Source organism: Nematostella vectensis, chromosome 15 (assembly GCF_932526225.1).
Source record: "Nematostella vectensis chromosome 15, jaNemVect1.1, whole genome shotgun sequence".
Lineage (NCBI taxonomy): Eukaryota > Metazoa > Cnidaria > Anthozoa > Actiniaria > Edwardsiidae > Nematostella > Nematostella vectensis.
The window spans coordinates 1,864,150-1,881,112 of NC_064048.1; the positions used below are offsets into that span (position 1 = coordinate 1,864,150).

Consider the following 16,963-nt stretch of genomic DNA (forward strand, 5'->3'; position numbering starts at 1 on the left):
CAAAAAGTCACATTCTTTCCTCGACTTTTCCTGTTGATATGGATTGTTTCCTTTTATCGTACTTTTCTGTATATAACCTGGAGTCACCACAATCATCATCATCATCATCATCATCATCATCATCATCATCATCATCATCATCATCATCATCATCATCATCATCATCATCATCATCGTAGTTATGCATGTGTTTTTGCGTGTGCTTTCAGGGATCCAGATTGGGTAAAGCACAGGCCTCATTGACGGATTAGCTCGCTCTATTGCAATTATAATATTTAAAGGTTAAAGGACTAAAATGAATTCCCAATTCCAAGTATAAGTTTACAAAATAGACCCTTACAAACTTCTTTTATTCCAAGTCATGAAAACATTTGACACATTCGAGATCACTGTAATTTACAGTGTATTTAAGTATAAAATTATTTGTACTCGCGCTTCTGAAGTCCCAGTGTTTGTTCTTGGATAGGCTCTTTGAGCACATTCTAATTTGGCTTAGCTGTATAACTTCTTTGCACTGTCAGAACCGCCTTCTATTGTGTCCTTTGTCTAGTGGCATGGAAGATCCAATAAATTTTCGTGTTTTATCATGTTTTGTTGTCTTTACAATCATGGCGCACAAGTTCAAAGCTCAAAGGCTAGTGCAGGCTGATGAGGTCAATACCGCTCAGGCAATCTAAACGTTTGCCCGACAGACGTAATGCTTATAACAGTAAAGATAAGCAAAGATTTGATTGTTTGGAGCTCAGCTTTTAAGCAATGCCTTAATCTATATTTTATGGTTTCTGTCCTGAGTAAATCATTAGGTGTGTCTTCAGGGCTCCAGATAGGGTGAAGCACTTGCCACATTCATCACATTTGTATGGTTTCTATCCTGAATGAATCATTAGGTGCGTCTTCAGAGTTGTTTTTCGGGTAAAGCACTTGCCACATTCATCACATTTGAATGGTTTCTGTCCAGAGTGAATTCTTAGGTGTCTATTTAGGTCTGCATGTCGGGTAAAGCCTTTGTCACACACATTACATTTGTATGGTTTTTGTCCTGAGTGCGTCATTAAGTGTATTTTCACTTCTCCAGATTGGATAAAGCACTTGCCACATTCATCACATTTGTATGGTTTCTGTCCTGAGTGAATTCTTAGGTGTATATTCAGGTCTGCATTTTGGATAAAGCATTTGCCACATTCATCACATTTGTATGGTTTCCGTCCTGAGTGAATCCTTAGGTGCCTCTTCAGGGCCCCAGATTGGTTAAAGGACTTCCCACATGCATCACATTTGCATGGTTTCTGTCCTGTGTGAATCCTTAGGTGTGTTTTCAGGTTTGCAGATTGGTTGAAGCACTTGCCACATTCATCACATTTGTATGGTTTTTCTCCTGAGTGAATCATTAGGTGTGCCTTCAGGTGTGTTTTTCGGGTAAAGCATTTGCCACATACATCGCATTCATATGGTTTCTGTCCTGTGTGAATCCTAAGGTGTGTTTTAAGGGCTCCCAAATGGGTAAAGCACTTGTCACACACATTACATTTGTATGGCTTTTGTCCTGAGTGCGTCATTAAGTGTATTTTCACTTCTCCAGATTGGTTAAAGCACTTGCCACATTCATCACATTTGTATGGTTTCTGTCCTGAGTGAATTCTTAGGTGTATCTTCAGGTCTGCATTTTGGATAAAGCATTTGCCACACACATCACATTTGTATGGTTTTTCTCCTGAGTGAATCATTAGGTGTCTCTTCAGAGTTGTTTTTCGGGTGAAGCACTTGCCACATTCATCACATTTGTATGGTTTCTGTCCTGAGTGAATCCTTAGGTGTATCTTCAGGTCTGCATTTTGGATAAAGCATTTGCCACACACATCACATTTGTATGGTTTTTCTCCTGAGTGAATCATTAGGTGTCTCTTCAGAGTTGTTTTTCGGGTAAAGCACTTGCCACATTCATCACATTTGTATGGTTTCTGTCCTAAGTGAATCCTTAGGTGACTCCCCAGGGCTCCAGATTGGGTAAAACCCATGCCACATTCATCACATTCATATGGTTTCTCAGATAAATTCAATGCTTTTGATGCTTCCTCTGCAATATTTTTCAAATCGAATAGTTCTGGCTCAACTTTTATTTCCTGCTTGCAGATCAAATCTTGGCTTTCATTAAAAGGTTGCTTTAAATGTTTCTTCTCCGACATGATTTTCTCTTGAATTTTCTCTCCCATAAGAATTTTTCAATTGTTTTGAATGCAATAAATAAGGCACTTCTCTTCCGGTTCCTGAAAAAGATAAAAAACATTTCTTACATTTGGTACTAATAAACTTTGGAAAAAAATATTACCAAATCATAGCACAAAAAAGCAGGAAACATTGCAAGCCTGGTTTTAAGCACCTCAGAGTTTACAGGGGTAGTCAGTTTGTACAACTTTTGTGTGGATTCTGGAATCCATGACAAATCTTGCCCTTGAATCCAAAATCCAATGGATTAGCAGTGTTACTGTAAAATGTTTCCTATAGAGAGTTTTTTGTATTCCCTGTCAATTCCCTGTCTTTTACACGGAACAGTTGTGTTTATCCTACAGGCTTCGGAGAATCGCCCGGGTTGAAAATAGGAGCTTTTATCGGGATGTTTACAACTCTTGATCGATGAAGCAACAGCAGAACAATGAAAAAATTCGAAAGTGTGTGAGGATTAGCACGATTCATACTTCCCGGCCTCGGTAGGATGAGGAAAATTTTTCACAGCTAGTTAAAATCCTTATTTTACTTTAAAGCTAATTATCAAAGATTGTTGAGGCAAATTAGATATTATTCTATTCACATTTTGACGCGCCAGTGAGTGATTGCTAACATCTGTTGGCACTTATTTCTTACTTTAAACATTTTAGCGAGCTATGTTGATTGCTGATTTTGCACTTCTTCATGTATTTGTTTACTTTTTTGAATGTTTATTGGAGTTTTATAGAATGAATAGATGCAAAGAAATTGCATAATATCGGAAGTGACGTCACGGACAAGCATGTGTGACAATTGATTTAGCCGTTAGTGGGGCCGATAAGGACTAGTGATGGCTGGAAATACACCCTACCCACTATCCTTATAGCTGTATTTTCTATTACGCTGATATGTTGTAATTAAAGTACAAAAAAAAATACAAAATAAAAATTCAGGATTCATAAAAACAGAGAAATTAAGGCCATAATTTGTGAAATCTTTGTGAGCCGTGAGATATTGAATTTATCTTGCGAGATTCTAAACCTTAAAATTGTGAAACGTGATATCTAGTCTAGACTATTAAAAATAGTTGTTTGGCCTCATACATACTCCTAGATTTCATGTTTGGCATTGTTTATTCATATGCCTATATATCTTAGAGCAGACAGCTTGATGAGACTCTTTCTTTCAAATACCATAGTTCTTACATCTGCTCGTGTATCTGAAGAATTATTGGAATCATATCAAAATTAAGATACTACACGTCACTCTCTCAACTTAAAACCACCTGCTACAGCCTTATACTGTATACTAATAAATATCTTACACAGCTTGGGGGAGTGTGTATAAGACCCATATTCAAAAATTACAAAAAAACAAAATCACATTATTAGAAATATTCTTTGCAAAGACCTTTGCTTCAGAGAATGACAGCACTCTCATTCTGTTAAATATTCTAGACATTCATACGGTAAATAACATTTATCATCTGAATGCACTAAAATTTACCCATATGTGGAATAAAAATCTACTTCCAAACATTTTTAACAGTCATTATGCCAGTTATGCTACAAACCAAAACCTATAGAGATAGAGAAAAGCAAACTATATCATACATGGAATCGATACTCTGGCAAGATATACCGCCTGATCTAATAAACAAAAGTGTTTTTAAATTCTATAAAGAAATTAAGCTTTCTTACTCTCTGAACAGCTCAAACAAGCTTCATCCATCTAGACAAGTATAGTAATACAAGTAATTCATAAGCTTCAGTCTAAAAATGTCTATGTAATAGTCTGTTTTCCTGTGTTCTTAATTCAAAGTAGACTCTAGTTTCTTTTTCTATATTCTGTTCACAAAAGAACTGGGGGCCAACCCTGAAAACCGCTTTGGTTAACTTACCCAGCAGGCCTAGTAATTAAAGTAAATATTTGTTACAGGCATATGCCCAGGATTGGCTGAGGGGGTGCACAGTCTCGGTATCTAATGGAAAAAGCATAGTATTTGAAGGTTCCTTAAAAAGAAATGACACTCTTTTTGGCCATCAAGGGGGGTTGCATGCACCCTGGGCATCCCCCTGTGTACACGCCTGTGTTACTAGTATTTGTTGTTGCGTGATTTTACTTAATGTGAATAAATAAAGATATATACATCCTTAACAGCATATGCCCTAATACCCATTTAGAGGACCTTTTTCTCTTAGGTAGCTCACCCTAGCTCACAGTGGCACTCAATTTTCCATCATTAGAGCGGACCTTCCAAACCCCCTGGCTACGGGCCTGCTAGATAATTTTTAAGACACAAAAATAGCTTAGCTCAAATAAATCACCCTGCTAGAAGAGATTTTCTCTTGTTTGTTTATGTTATAACAGTTTTATGTACTTATCCGTTTTTATTTGTGTGTGAGTGTTAGTGTCCGTAGGAAAAAACATCTGCCGAAAGCAGATGCATATCATTATTATACGGGCGATTCGCAAAGGCAGGGCAAACTAACAAAAAGAAACTCGGGGCACACTTGGGAAGAAATCGTGCGAACTAACCTCAGAGGAGAGATTGTCAAAAGGGAGAGCAGCTCCATAAATACATAACAACAGAGTACTAGAGGATAACACAACCACAGAGAAAACGTAATCACAGACAAATACTATCCCAGAATCAGTAAAATTGGTAAAAGGGAGTAGATTATACCAACCTTTTCGCCACGCGTCTCGTCCGCCATTTTGATCTCTTTTGTGAAACACACAGGAAGCCCAACAAGGATTCCTCTTTTGACCAAAATGTCAGACGGGACTCCTGTGGAAACCTCACAGCGGCGAAGAGGTTGAGACTCAAACTCTTCTAGTTCTTCTTTTTTCTGTTGTGTTGGCTTTTTCGTTACTCTTTCTCGATTGAGTCACATTAAGATTGATGTTTTCTCCAGCAACAGCAACCCGGGCACATTAAAAGAAAGGACGCATGGCGGAGAACAAAAAATAGAGAGCGTGCACTGTACAGACGTCACCAGAATAGCGTGCACTGTACAGACTTCACCAGACGAATAGCGCGCACTGTACAGACTTCACCAGAATAGCGCGCACTGTACAGACTTCACCAGACGAATAGCGCGCACTGTACGGACATCGCCAGGCAGACAGCGCACAGTACAGGCTTAACCGGAACAGATAGCCTTTACCAGAGAGAGCGAACACTTTACAGACTTCACCAAAAAGACAGCGCACACTGTACAGAATTCACCAGACAGACAGCGCGCATTGTACAGACTTTACCAGACAAACAGTGGGCACTGCACAGAATTCACCAGACAGACAGCGCGCACAGTACAGACTTTACTAGACAGTGAGCTCTGCACAGAATTCACCAGACAGACAGCGCGCACTGTACAGACTTCACAAGACGGACAGCGCGAACTAGAGAGAATGCACTAGTATGGTGGCCGAGGGTTGCCACTGAAAAAAAAAATCATATAAATATAAATGTTATTTCATTTCATTTTACTTTTACTTGTATTTTTTTCCATTTTATTCACTTTTAATTTACTTTCACTTTTACTTTTGTTTTTCAATTTGCTTTTACTTTTCACTTTTAATTTTGTTTCACTTTAGCTTTTAATTTTATTTTACTTTCGACTTTCATTTTCCATTTAACTTTGAAAAAAAAATCACTATAAGATCAAAAGCAAAAGTTTATTTTAGTGGCAGCCCTCGGCCACCCTACACTAGACAAATAGCGCGCACAGACTTTACCAAGATTGCAAGTTCAAGAATTAATAGCAAGCTGATTATCGAAACCATTTTAAAACCGGTCAATATTTTACCTGGCTTATTGTAAGTACATAATAAATCTATGGTAGCCTGCTTAGCACTTGTTTAGAACGATTAATTAGTACACAAAAAAATACTTTCCTGCGCGCTTAATGTCACAGTTTTCGAGCAAAAATAGCACGCGCAGCAGGACAAAAAAATTGGAAACTTTTTATGGAGGTCTAAATTTATGGGTTTTCTTAAGATAATTATTTGTGTAAAGGTTGCTATGTCTGTCACTCGCTGTGAAAGCGTCTCCAGGCGCTGATCACCATGAAGCGCATCTCCACCAATGTTTGGCCTCTCCCTTCATGATTCCCATGTTTCTGGTTTCTACATTCACGCAAAGATCGCACGTATAGTTGCTTGAAACTTGGGATATTGTCGTCGTCTGCGTCACTCTTGTCCGCTTTCTTATTCATTACGGTTGAAAGCCGCTCTTCTGTCGTATTTTGTGCTTCTCTAGATTTACATTCACAAATTTTCTCGGAATCCGCACTCGTCTCAACATTCTCGTAACCTTGTACGAAATTCTTGTACGCTTTTTCATCATCTGCTAGTGAAACTTCTTCTTTAACATCCTTGTCTTCTCTAGTTTCTAGCACACACTGTTTCTCGGGACCTAAAGTGTTGTAAGCAACGAGAGGGCTTTTTCGTTTAGCTGTTTGCTTATCACTTGGCATTTCGGCTGTAGCGTAGAATCCATGTGAACCATTTCCCTTGATCATCTCAAGCGTATTTGTCCAAAACTCCGCAGGAACATTGTACATCAGGCTGGACGTGTTTTTCTCTCTGACTTCTGTTCTGTATGTCCATAAACCATCTACTCTTATTTTCAGAATTTTAACAATCTCCTCCCTCTCCTTATCATAATAAAAGGGCCTACTTTTCAGGGGGTATAGAATATCGTGAAATTGTTCTTTCAATGAAATCTTAGAAAAGGCTTCATCTATAGTCTTGAAAAATTCGCTTGGGTTCTTTCCACAATGGTTCTTGTCCAGTGGGTCAATTTTCTGGTTTTTCATTTGATCTATTGATTCTACCAGATACTCTTTCTTGTGTTTGTCAAGGCGGTTCTGTTTTTGCTCCAGTGTTAACCCCTTCAACTTCTCTGCACTATTTAGGGAGACATCGCTTGATCGACTACTCCATGAAATACAGGAATGTTTAATCTCGTTTCCTCCTGGCAGTGTGTAATCTTTAGCGACCCGCCTGCAAAATGCTGGATTTTTCTCAAGGTCTTCTGAATCTTGCTGCTTATGAAGCAAGTCTATGGATTGACCCAAAACAGTGTTGCTTGTTGCTGTCTTGGCATCACGTTTCTTTTTCTCCATCTCTGATCCAAGATTCACTATTTCCAAATCACTGGTATCATCTCTAACAAGAGCATTCTCTGTGTTGCAATCCTTATTGAATATTTCGTCATATTCACCTTTGTGTATCAGCCCTGATGATCTAACAACAAACGTGATGTCTTTTATAGGTATCCTCTTACGTAGACAAGATCTCTTCGCTGATTCTTCGCGGGAAGAAGCGATTCTTAGTGCTTTCGAAACATCGTTTCCTGGAATTTTCTTTGTCGTCTCGTTTTTACTTGGCTGAAGTGACGAAGCAATATGATTGTCAAGTTCATTGGACATGCGACTTATGGATGATGCGTCTTCTGTATTGACCTTTGACCCATATTGCTTGATATTAAAGCTCTTATAATAATCTTGTGAAGACAATCCCTGATTAACAGGTTTAGATTTGCGCATCAACCCTGAAGATCTAACAACAAATGCGATGTCTTTAACTGCAATTCTTTCACGCAGGCATTCCCTCCTCTTCTGAGCTTCACGGAATGTAAAGCTAAGAACGAATTTCTCTTGGTCTAGAATTTTCCTATCTCCAGTTGAAGATAGTGAAGTATCCCCGCTTCTCGTATTACCAGGGGAATCTGTTGGAAAAACGTCTTCTTCAACTCCTGTTGACATTACTGGTGTATCCTCACTACTAACATCCTCTACCAAGTCTTCGGTTGTATCTTCTTCAATACAACTTGTTGCATGTGCCCCATCTTTTTCTCTGGCATAACATTTCTGTATCAAACCCGATGATCGTATCAGAAACACGATGTCTTTTATCGGAATCCTTCCACGCAGACAGTCTTTCTTTATACAAGCCTCACGGAGAAGAAATTTCTTGAGAAATCGTTGTTTGTCGTTAACATTCCTCTGCCTTTTTTCTTTAGTTGCCGCAACTGGGATGTTAAGGTTACAAACATCTTTTGGTATTTCATGTTGACATTCGTTTTCCTGATCCAACGTTGTCCCAACCAGATTTTCTTTGGATTTCTTACAGCCATTGTTATCTGACAAGTACCAGGCAAAATCGCATCCATCTTTGTGTATCATCCCCGGTGATCTGATGTCAAGTACAATGTTATTTATTTGGATCTTCTGGCAAGCGCGTTTCCTTTCAGATTCATGTTTGCAACCGGTAGTACCAGCGATTCCGGCGTGAGTTGGCGTCATTGAATGCAGTTGATTTTGCGCTGTCAATATTCCAGTATGTAGACCTATATTTTTCTTTGGCTTATTACCAATCTCCGCGTTTTTAACATTGGTCCCCTTTGAGCACTTTGGCTTCTCCAAAGTGATGTTCTCCATAGTTCCAACCTTCCTCGTACTATATTTCCGCTGATCCCCTTTTGTTTGTAGTTGTGCTTTTTTAAAAAGCCACCGTTTTGTCATTCTGGGCACAACATCTGGTATCTCTGTTAAGCGATGGTGATCCACTATCTCCTCGTGATCTTTCCTGGTAATCGCCCTTACTCGAGAATTAAAGGGTCCTTGCATTTTGTGAACTTTCTTAGCAATAAATCTGGCAGTTTCGTTTTGCTTATCACCTGATAGATCCTCCAACAAGCGATGCTGATACATCGTAGATGAAATATCTTTCCTGACAATTGGTTTAGCTCGACAACTAATTGTACTGTCCTTTATTGCTAATTGGCAGCTCGATAGATCTTCGGCAAGAGGCCAAATCGACAAGCACTTCCCGACTTTGAGATCATCAATAAGGATTTGTGGCCTAAAGCGTGGGCTGGTACGTCCATTGGTGGTAATTATTTGTGATTGGCTCTTCCCATTCTTGGGCTCTTTATTTTTCATTAAACTTGCCGCCAGTGGTAGTGTTGGTGTTTGTCTTGTGATGCGCTCATTTGTGCTTTCTCTCGCTGTACTCTTTCCTTTCTTGAGAAAACCTGCTTCTGTATCGTTATTTCTTATTCCACTCTTTGCCTTAGGGAATGGTGTAGCTTGTCTTCTATGACTCATTGTGTTTCCCTGACCGATGGAGGCTAATGCTAGCTGACCTCCGCCAAGATCAGAACCTGTGCATCGACCAACCTTAAGATGTACTGTGAACTTTTTGAACGGATCCGGGTGTGCCAACCCCGAGTTTTTCTTCCTTGGAAGCAACGTTGAAGCCTCTTCTAATATACAGTGTTCATCTTCGATGGCTGCTCTATTTTCTGCGGTCTTGGGTTTTCCTTTAGACCCATTGCCTATGCTTGTTAAACACATTCCGCGCTTCTTATGTGAAAGCCCCTGATGGGTAGCATTCCACCGAGCAAATGATGACGCGCAAGCGGTGTTTGAAGCAAGTTTGTGTTTTTCGCTAGTAAAATTACGTGGCTGTTCCTCGTGCAGAGCGTTCAACACCAACTCAACCAGGCTGTTATTGACCATTCCACACTTCTCTACGTTTTTCTTCCTTGGAAGCAACGTTGAAGCCTCTTCTAGTATACAGTGTTCATCTTCGATGGCTGCTCTATTTTCTCCGGTCTTGGGTTTTCCTTTAGACCCATTGCCTATGCTTGTTAAACACATTCCGCGCTTCTTATGTGAAAAACCCTGATGGGTAGCATTCCACCGAGCAAATGATGACGCGCAAGCGGTGTTTGAAGCAAGTTTGTGTTTTTCGCTAGTAATATTACGTGGGTGTTCCTCGTGCAGAGCGTTCAACACCAACTCAACCAGGCTGTTATTGACCATTCCACACTTCTCTACGTTTTTCTTCCTTGGAAGCAACGTTGAAGCCTCTTCTAATATACAGTGTTCATCTTCGATGGCTGCTCTATTTTCTCCGGTCTTGGGTTTTCCTTTAGACCCATTGCCTATGCTTGTTAAACACATTCCGCGCTTCTTATGTGAAAAACCCTGATGGGTAGCATTCCACCGAGCAAATGATGGTGCGCGAGTGATGTTTGAAGCAGGTTTGTCTTTCTCGCTAGTAATATTACGTGGGTGTTCCTCGTGCAGAGCGTTCAACACCAACTCAACCAGGCTGTTATTGACCATTCTACACTTCTCTACGTGGCGTAAGTCCTTCAAACTGTATTCACTCCTAAAGTGAACTTCACGTGCCGCTTCTACTACAACATAACCAATGCTCTCACGTTCACGTCTCTTCCCTCCTGACTTAACCATGCACCCTTCTGTTATTCTTGCGTTGACATGTTTACTAGCCAATAGCAGGCTTCGAATCCATATCATGACGTCATAGATGTGCTGCTTCAGGCAATCAATTCTATGTTGGAGTTGCCATAGCGACAGAAGCGCACGGATGACGCGGATGGCCCAAACGGGTAAACTGCTGTGCATCTGTACAGCTGGCACGACGGGTGTTTCAAGTCGCTGATGTGCTGAAATACATCAAGACACTGTCACTTTTGATAGGAATTTGCTCTCAGAGGAGGTTAGCAATATGGAATGCTTCTGTAGACTGCAAACTCTTTTCTTATAAGATTATTAGTATAATATCAATAATAAGTAATACAATTATTTGTAAAATTATATGCTATTGGTAAGTGTTACACATTGCGATTGAGTTTTTCATGTCTTTTTCATGTCATGTCTTGCCATGTCTTGACAGCTCTAAAGAAATCCGTTGAATAGAAACTACAAGTTGGCTTATGGGAGGTATAAATACACCTTTTTTTAAAAATGGCTTCACTCGAGAATCCATGTACCATAACCCGAAGTGGTTTATGGGTACCAAACAATTAAGCAAATATACGTCATGGAAAAACCCTAGTATTTCTTATACTCCTCTAAACATCCGCATGACATTCAGATATCTAGATTTTTCCATTTTTGCTCCAACCATGACGCAATTCATCAGGATATGTTTAAGTAAGAATGGACAGGGCTTCTGGAGGCACGTACCCAGGATTGGCTGAGGGGGTTGCGCAGTCATATGTTTCAATGGAAAAAGGATAGTACTTGATAAACCATGACGCAATTCAGGATATGTTTTAGTAAGAATGGACAGGGCTCTTGGAGGCACGTACCCAGGATTGGCTGAGGGGGTTGCGCAGTCATAGGTTTCAATGGAAAAAGAATAGTATTTGATAAACCATGACGCAATTCAGGATATGTTATAGTAAGAATGGACAGGGCTCTTGGAGGCACGCACCCAGGATTGTTTTCAATGGAAAAAGGATAGTATCTGATAGTATTGTGCACCCCTGTGTACGACGCGCCAGCTCTTGGGCGGCAAAGTGGGCGTGAGGTCCTTAGACCTCGTTATTCACGAGCAAATCTGCATTGACAATAGGGACCGGGTAGATACGCCAGCAGTCATCAACAATGTTTGCTATTGTTGTTTTGTTGTTGTTATAGTAATTATAGTGAAATAAGTCGTAACTGTATTAAAGAACGAAAATGATATGGGTCGCCTAGAGTACACAGCCTTTGTATTGATTGATACGCCCAATACAGAAAAAAAATGTTAATACCTACCCTGCTCTTGCAAAAATCTGGAAACGTTTTCCAAAGCTTCTTCTCCATGTGGCTGCAAATCCCATCCCTTACTTGATTTGGAGCCGCCAAATTGAGCTTGTGCTGAAGTCATTTCACGACCAATTTATGGTAATCATATTTTGAGATCTCTCAATCTTTTTTATGCTTTTTCTCACACGCCTGAGGAAAAGTTAAGAAGCAACACATTTTGCTTTGATGACGTCACAATAAAATAATTGATTGGCCAATAAGGAACACTTAGAATCCCACACGCACGCGCACATGCGCAGTATTTGCTGTTTTTCTCGCGTGCCCACGTTGCATGCTCCTACATTAATTCAGAGACGTACAGAACAACTGCATCAACAAAAATAAAAAAGGACTTAATGGGACAGTAGTATCTGACAGTCGATCGATTTTCTCTTGTTTGACTGTTGTTATGGATAGAGGAATATTTGTCATCAAGGAGGGAAAACGATGATTAGTCCGTGAGACAGGTAAACTTTTACTACCAATTCTTGGTAATTAAGTTTAAAAGTCGCAGTTTGAAGAAGACACCGCTTGGTTTCCAAGCCTTCGAGTGCGTTGAATTCGGGCTACATGTGATAGATTGTCTGATAAACTAGATCCCGTAAAACGGAGATAACGGGATACCAGAGACTGTAAGGGGATTTCAAATGAAGAAAATGGTGGATTAAGGGATTTAGATGAATTAAAAAGCTAACTTTTTAGCGGAGCTAAACGCCGCGAAGCGCCGCGTGAGCGGAGCCCCATACCTAAGGAAAACGCATTATACCATACCTAAGAAAAAGTGTTATACAAAACAAATACGGTAACAAATATTGGTAACCTATCGACTCGAGTTTTCGTGACGCGATGTCCGTCCGTCCCCAAACAGCATCGTATGACAACCAAACTTGGCAGGTGTCATGTAGGTGTCAAGGGGGGGGGGGGTACAACAATATGGTCACATGTTGTGTTACGTCATCGATCATCAACATCATCATCATCAACATCATCATCATCAACATCATCATGATCATGATCATAATCATCATCATCATCATGTCCTGGGGGATTGCTGTGTTTTTATACCTCTATAATGACACACAAAGGCTACTAGATCGGGAAAATTGCAACATTAAAATATCTGAAGCGTAAAAAACTGTGTGGTGACCATTTTTAGAAAATCATTAGTTACTAGGAATATCTGCTGATAGTGAATGCTCGGAGCTAAATTTGGAGATATAATAGAGGTGTTCCCATCAATCCGTGAAATAGTTAGTGGTACAGTAGGTGTTGACACAAAATAAAATTCCGAATGATCTCTTGTTTGCTTTTTTTTCTTGCTCTGTAGAGTTAGTACACACCAACTATTAGTTAGTGTTTCACGGATTAATGGGAACAGTAAAGGCAATATGTTTTTCCCCTTCAAAGGGAAAAGCATTAAGGAATGCTGCCACGAACAAAAGCCCAATAAAAATGAAGAGATTTGAGTATAATACAAGATATAATAACATTGTAATTAACAATTCGACACAACTGGAAGTTTCAAGTGAAAAGCCAGAATTTGAGGCCTTCATGTCATCTGAGTCTACTTCTATCGAAGGGGAGAACGGGAACGCTCCAGATTTCCAGGGTATTTTATCACCCGAAAATTGTTCGTAATAGATAGAAATGAGTCATAACCGGAAATGTCCCGCATTCTAGAGGTGCTTAGCTGCATTCCAACAACAACATTCCATCAAACCCCAAAATCCGTCCCCAATATATACATTTCGCGCATGTGCGATACTAATTACCGCTGCGCAAAAAACAATTGCCGGAAATAAGTCATCACCGGAAATATGACGTCCGACCCCAAAAACCCCAAAAATCAATCCCGATGCAAAAAAACTCGAAATAAACTCCCCCTCTGCTTAATTAGAGTTGCTCTCCGTTCGCTACGCTCACTCCGAGCAATTACAGGTGCACCAAGCTCACTGTGTAAATAAGAGAGAGAAATGTATGTACAAGGGGAGACAGAACAACGTACATCTCGAAATACCGGCCCAAATGGCTTGAAACTTCACCCAGACCATATTTAAGACTCCACTGACACAGGTCAGAATATTTTTGAGAGTTTTACGATTTTATTTCGTAGCAAAGTGAACGGCTGTAAACCAGGACACACAAAACATAACGTGGACCATTAAAAACTTATTAATACACACAGTGAGCTTGGGGTACCTGTGTAGTTTTTTTATGCATGTGTTTTTGCATGTGTTTTCAGGGATCCAGATTGGTTAAAGCACTTGCCACATTCATCACATTTGTATGGTTTCTGTCCAGAGTGAATCATTAGGTGTTTTTTCAAGTTTCCAGATTGGTTAAAGCACTTGCCACATTCATCACATTTGTGTGGTTTATGTCCTGAGTGAATCATTAGGTGTTTCCTCAAGCTTCCAGCTTCAGAAAAGCACTTGTCACATTCATCACATTTGTATGGCTTCTGTCCTGAGTGAATCCTCAGGTGTGAATTCAGGGCTCCAGATTGGTTAAAGCACTTGCCACATTCATCACATTTGTATGGTTTCTGTCCTGAGTGAATCCGTAGGTGTGAATTCAGGGCTCCGGATTGGTTAAAGCACTTGCCACATTCATCACATTTGTATGGTTTCTGTCCTGTGTGAGTCCTTAGGTGTCTCTTCAGAGAACTTGTTTGGTTATAGCACTTGCCACATGCATTACACTTGTATGGCTTTAGTTCCAAGTGAACAATTAGGTGTGCCCTAAGGTGTGCACGTCTAGTAAAGCACTTACCACATTCATCACATTCGTGTGGTTTCTCAGATAAATTCAGTGCTTCTGATACTTCCTCTGCAATATTTTTCAAATCAAATAGTTTTTGCTCAATTTTTACTTCCTGCTTGCAGATGAAATCTTGGCTTTGATTAAAAGGTTGCTTTAAATGTTTCTTGTCTGCCATTATTTTCCCTTGACTCTTATCTCCCACTTTATCTCCCATTATCACTTCCTGTTCCTGAAAAAGATAAAAACATTTTTTTACAATTTAGTACTGATAAAACTCAAATAGCACAAAATTATATTAATTTATAGCACACGCAAAAAAAGGAAACATTGCAGGCCTGTTTTTAAGAGTTTACAGGGGTAGTCAGTTTGTACAAGACACAAGCACACTACATGCACATCACAAAGTACACCTCTGATGGTATCATCTTATTGAATAAAACTCATTTCAATCACAGCCCATCATGTCATAAAAAGATGCCCTTTACTCAAATCCTCCAGGTTTATTCCCATGACCTCAAGACACAATGCCCATTTCTTTGTGGATTCTGGAACCCATGACAAATCTTGCCTCCATTACAGGTTGAAAAGCATGTTATGGGATATCTATAGATATCCATCCAGTCAGAGCCCAAAAGAAAAAAATATTATTATAAATCCACCTTTGCTTACAAAAATCCAAAAGCATAGCATTCAATTATTCCCCAATAAAGCATAGCATTCAATTATTCCCCAATAGACTTAATTATGTCCAAGGGCACTCTCCCACTATCCTAATAGGTGTATTTTCTATGACATACAAGCAACCATCAACTAAGGCACAACCACGAGAGATGAGAGATCAGATGGCAAAGCACTGTTGGGTGTTTCACTTTGGCATGCTGTAAAAACTCAAAATTAGGGGGGCAGTATCGGTTTATGGTCTCTTTTTTGTAGATTTTTCTTAAAAATACCCTCGGGTCAATGGGTTAAACAAGTGAAATATTTGAACCATAATCGGCCACAAATTGAACAATTATTTTTAATGTGGAAAACCTTGTTGAGATATTCATAAAAACACAGAAATTAACACCATGACTTGTTAAATCATTTGTCTTTGTGAACAGTGAAATAATTAATTTATCTTGGAAGATTTTAAACCTCAAAATCTGTAAAACGTGATATCTGGTCTAGATGCTATTCAGGTACCATAGGCCCAAATGCTAGATACCAGAAAAGATACTTGTCGATAATTTTGTAAAAAAAATCTAAGTGAAAAAATCTCGGCGAAAAATGTAAGAAAACAAATATGAATGATAACTAACGCCAGATGAAGTTATTTCATTTTTCCATTTCTTTTAGTAACTTTTATCTTTATAGTTATTGGTACAAATGCACTCACTGAAAAGTACTGGCCTTGAAAGCGTTATTTCAGATGTCTAGTTGCCTTAAATGTCGGTAGAGTAGGTAGTTGCCTAAAGTTTGTATCTGGAGGTGTAAGGGCGTTTGACTGCAGTTTTGTACAGCGTCAAAGTCTAATCCCCCACCCTTCCATGGGACCATTGAGGTGGGGGTTTCAATTGACTAAAGTACATTATAAATAAATTTCCCCTGCTAGCGGAGATTGTCTCCTGTTTTTTTCTATCAATTTTCTTATCCGCTTTGTGTGTGTGTTAGTGTCCGCAGGAAAAAACATCTGCCAAAAGCAGACGCATATTATTATTTAAGGGCGGTTCGCAAAGGCTGCGGAAACTAACAAAAAGAAACTCGAGGCACACTTGGAAAAAATCGAGCGAACTAACCTCAGAGGAGATATTGTCAAAAACAAGAGCAGCTCCATAAATACATAACAACAGAGGATAACACAAGCACAGAGATAACGTAATCACAGACAAATACTATCCCAGAATCAGTAAAAATGGTAAAAGGAAGTAGAATATACCAACCTTCTCGCCACAGGACTCGTCCGCCATTTTGATCTCTTTTATGAAACACACAGGAAGCCCAACACGGATTCCTCTTGTGACAAATATGTCAGACGGGACCCCTGTGGAAACCTCACGGCGACAAAAAGAGGTTGGGACTCAAAATCTCCGAGTTGTTCTTTTACTGTCCTAATGTCTTTTTCATTTTCTCTTCGCTATTCAGACGTATCAACTAAAAAAACCAATAAAATTACGTAGTGGCTATATGCCCGACAGTCTTAATCAAATAACCCAGTAAATTTTCTACCTGGTAGGGGGGGGGGGGGGGGGGGGGGGGGGGGGGAGAGGGAGTGAATAGGGGTACGTAAGTTCCGCCGATCCGCTACATTTTCGGGGCAATTCCGTGGGTCCGCAGATATTTTTTTAGATCCGCATGGTTTGACAAAAGCATCGATTGAAATTCATTTAAAATCCTAAATT

General features: G+C 39.7%; 2 protein-coding genes across 3 annotated transcripts; both read right to left on the reverse strand.

Moving 5' to 3' along the window:
* Positions 1 to 331: 331 nt before the first annotated feature.
* Positions 332 to 5,377, reverse strand: LOC116610289 (zinc finger protein 501-like). The gene is made up of 2 exons (XM_032371091.2): positions 4,893 to 5,377; positions 332 to 2,264 (listed from the first exon to the last, which is right to left on the reverse strand). The coding sequence occupies exon 2, from the start codon at positions 2,208 to 2,210 to the stop codon at positions 867 to 869; it is 1,344 nt and encodes a 447-aa protein (XP_032226982.2). The 5' UTR covers positions 2,211 to 2,264; positions 4,893 to 5,377; the 3' UTR covers positions 332 to 866.
* Positions 5,378 to 13,135: 7,758 nt separating this feature from the next.
* On the reverse strand, positions 13,136 to 16,651 carry LOC116610291 (zinc finger protein 92). 2 transcript variants are annotated; one of them, XM_032371094.2, is made up of 2 exons: positions 16,505 to 16,651; positions 13,136 to 14,811 (listed from the first exon to the last, which is right to left on the reverse strand). In XM_032371094.2, exons 1-2 carry the CDS (start codon positions 16,529 to 16,531, stop codon positions 14,032 to 14,034), a joined length of 807 nt encoding a protein of 268 aa, XP_032226985.2. In that variant the 5' UTR covers positions 16,532 to 16,651; the 3' UTR covers positions 13,136 to 14,031. The 2 variants fall into 2 exon arrangements, with proteins under 2 accessions (XP_032226985.2, XP_048579071.1); XM_048723114.1 differs by lacking the exon at positions 16,505 to 16,651 and adding an exon at positions 16,361 to 16,463.
* Between the last annotated feature and the right edge of the window lie 312 nt (positions 16,652 to 16,963).